Source organism: Ichthyophthirius multifiliis (genome assembly GCF_000220395.1).
Source record: "Ichthyophthirius multifiliis unplaced genomic scaffold scaff_1120509250074, whole genome shotgun sequence".
Classification (NCBI taxonomy): domain Eukaryota; phylum Ciliophora; class Oligohymenophorea; order Hymenostomatida; genus Ichthyophthirius; species Ichthyophthirius multifiliis.
The window spans coordinates 1,901-4,813 of record NW_004087091.1 but is presented as its reverse complement, the minus strand read 5'-3'; the positions used below and the strand labels follow the sequence as shown (position 1 = coordinate 4,813).

General features: G+C 13.7%; 1 protein-coding gene across 1 annotated transcript, besides 13 other annotated features; it reads right to left on the bottom strand. All coding sequences in view use genetic code 6, as the record gives it.

Moving 5' to 3' along the window:
- Window positions 1-279: 279 nt before the first annotated feature.
- Window positions 280-477: a microsatellite.
- Window positions 281-312: a microsatellite.
- Window positions 281-322: a microsatellite.
- Window positions 459-529: a microsatellite.
- Window positions 461-530: a microsatellite.
- Window positions 469-525: a microsatellite.
- A 29-nt stretch (window positions 531-559) lies between the features above and the next one.
- Window positions 560-601: a microsatellite.
- Window positions 569-612: a microsatellite.
- A 190-nt stretch (window positions 613-802) lies between these two features.
- Window positions 803-854: a microsatellite.
- Window positions 810-854: a microsatellite.
- Window positions 855-1,379: 525 nt separating this feature from the next.
- Window positions 1,380-1,413: a microsatellite.
- A 109-nt stretch (window positions 1,414-1,522) lies between these two features.
- Window positions 1,523-1,594: a microsatellite.
- Window positions 1,526-1,558: a microsatellite.
- A 464-nt stretch (window positions 1,595-2,058) lies between the features above and the next one.
- On the bottom strand, window positions 2,059-2,808 carry IMG5_046770 (leishmanolysin family protein, putative; the record flags this gene model as incomplete). Its single annotated transcript, XM_004037600.1, has 2 exons — window positions 2,059-2,102; window positions 2,268-2,808. 2 exons carry the CDS (start codon window positions 2,806-2,808, stop codon window positions 2,059-2,061), a joined length of 585 nt encoding a protein of 194 aa, XP_004037648.1.
- Between the last annotated feature and the right edge of the window lie 105 nt (window positions 2,809-2,913).

The window sequence follows — 2,913 nt, the reverse complement described above, 5'->3', positions numbered from 1 at the left end:
GATTGCTCTGTTAAAGGAGCCTCTTGAAACATATTAATATTTATCTATTATTTGAGAAAATAGAAATCTATACTAAATATTATATATATATATATAATATTTTTTATTTTTAATTTAACTATATAAATAAATGTTTCTTTAATTAACTTAATTTTTTTAACAATCTTAAAAATATATTTAATTTTATTAAAATATTATTAATATATATATATAAATTTTAAAAATTAAGATAAAAAAGAAATACATATTAATTTAAATAAAATATTTTTAGATTAACAATAAATATAATAAAAATATATAAAATATATATAATATAATAAAAAAATTTTAATTTAATTTTAATATTATTAAAAAACAAATATATTTAAATAAATATTTTGATTAAAATAAAAAAAAAATATTGAAATTAATTTAATAAATAAAAATATTTATATTTTTTATTAAATTTTAACATACAAATATATTTATATATAAATAATTATATTTATATAAAAATATATAATTATATATATATAAATATATATATATAACTATTATTTTATTAATTTATTTATTTTATTATAAATTTTTAATATATATAAAAATTTTAATTAAATAAATAATAAATTTTAAATGTTTTTATATTATTTTATTTTTATAATCTTTTTCTTTAATTATAATTAAAATTTTTCTTTTTTTTCATTCTTTTTTTTATTTTTGTAATAAAATTTATTTTCTTTAAATTATATTTTTCATATTTTAATTACTAATTAATTAATACTTATTTTATATATAAAAATATAAATATTAATTGTATTTTTTATTTTATTAAATATATATTTATTTTTAAATTAATATTTTTTTTTAAAATAATAAAAATAATTCTAATATTTTATTTAATAAAGTTTATTTTGTAATTAAATAAATTTATTATTATTATTTTTTTAATAAAAATATATTTATATATTTCTATATATAATTATTAAAATTATTCAGAATGTCATATTTTTTAATTATATTTATTTGCTTTAATAAAAAGAAATACATTATTTTTTATTTTATTTATTAATTTTTTTAGCAAAATGCTTATAATACATACAACATTTTTTATTTTAAATTTTCTTTTTTACCTAAATTTTTGACTTTATTACTCTATATACAATTACCAAATAAAATTTTATTCCTGGTTTATTAATCATTCTTTTGATAAAATTTATATATTTTATACCATTCTTCACAATTATTTTCAAAAATAAATAATTTTTTCTTATAATATTATTTTTAAATAATTATATTTACCTAAAAAGTAAAATATCAGATTATTTTTATGAAATAAATTACTCAAGCTGAAAAAAAAAATTATTTTTTTTGTAAAATTTTGATTTAAAAATTATTTATCAATTAAATAATTATTTATTAACTAATTATTTTTAAAAAAATATATCTTTTAATATTTTTAAATTCTCAAATATTAATTTTATTTTATTTTTATATTGACTATTTATTAAATTGCTTTTAATATAAAGATATTATAATAAAAAATTAAATATATATATATAAATATATATATATATATATAATTAAATTAATAAATATATATATTTATTTTAATAAAAATAAAATATTTTACATTATTAATATATATTAAAAAATTAATTATTATATTTAATTAAAATAATATTTTATTAATTATTTTTTATAATTTTAATTAATTTATAAATAAAAACAATTTATTTTTATAGATATATTAATATTATTTTTTTTAATTTTTAAATGTATTCATTATATATATTTTTTTATTAAATTAAATTATTAAATATCTTTGTAAAATTTTTTTAACATAATAATATTAATTAATGTAATAATTTAAAATATTCTTTCTAATTTTCTATAATATTAGAAAATTAATATTTAATTTCAAGAAACTATTTTAATATTGCAATGCATTTTAGTAAATCCTTTAGCACAATAACACTTTTTTTTTAAGCAATATCTATTTGCACTATAAATACCCGGAAATATTTTTTTGAACCCACTATATCATTAAAAATGACAATTTCTCTAAATTTTACCAAATATTCACTTTTAATTTATTAGGTTCTCACTATTATTAATAGCAATACCTAAAATTTATAAGGTTTTATTTTTGCTTGAAAGCATTATATTCCCATTAAAACATCTTGAATTAATCCCTTATTTAACACCTTATACTTATTAAGATTTTTTTTTGTTAAATTAACTATTGAAATGCCTAGATTTTGTATTTGGGTAGGTAATTAATTTATTACAATCAGAATCATTAAATGTGCGAACTTTACAAATAGAATATCCGTGGTGGTAATAATCACATAATCCCTAGTCAGTTTTAGGTTTACAAAATTCTCTTTTAGTAGAATCACATTTACCCAAGATATGTTCACAGCCTGCTCCTTTTCCATAAAACATTTATTCTTCCATATTTTCGTTTATTTGAGCATAGAAACCTGTATCTCTTAAAAGATTAGTTGTAAAACCACTAAAATAAGCTTAGTTTGGAGAGTTTAATGAATTCATGTATTCGTTTTGTAAGTCTGTGTTTTTCCAATGTGAATTTGAATATTCATCGTTATTTGCTCTGTCAAGAGGCATACCAACTAAAGTAGGACATCCAAAATATTCTCTAGCAAACTTCAAAACGTTAGGAGTTGTAATAAGTAAATTTTCAACTCCCCTTATATTTTATTTGATTGTAGGATTTTTATGAGGAGTTCCATCAGAAGTTACCCATTTTGGTATATCTAAATTGCTAAAACCCAAAATATGAGTCATTTCATGTATAACTACTTCCATTAATTTTAAAAATTAAATAGATTATTTACGGTTGTTTCATCAAAATATTATAAATTGAAATTAACTTCACCATGAGTAGGCCCTAATTTATCAAGAAATTAACAC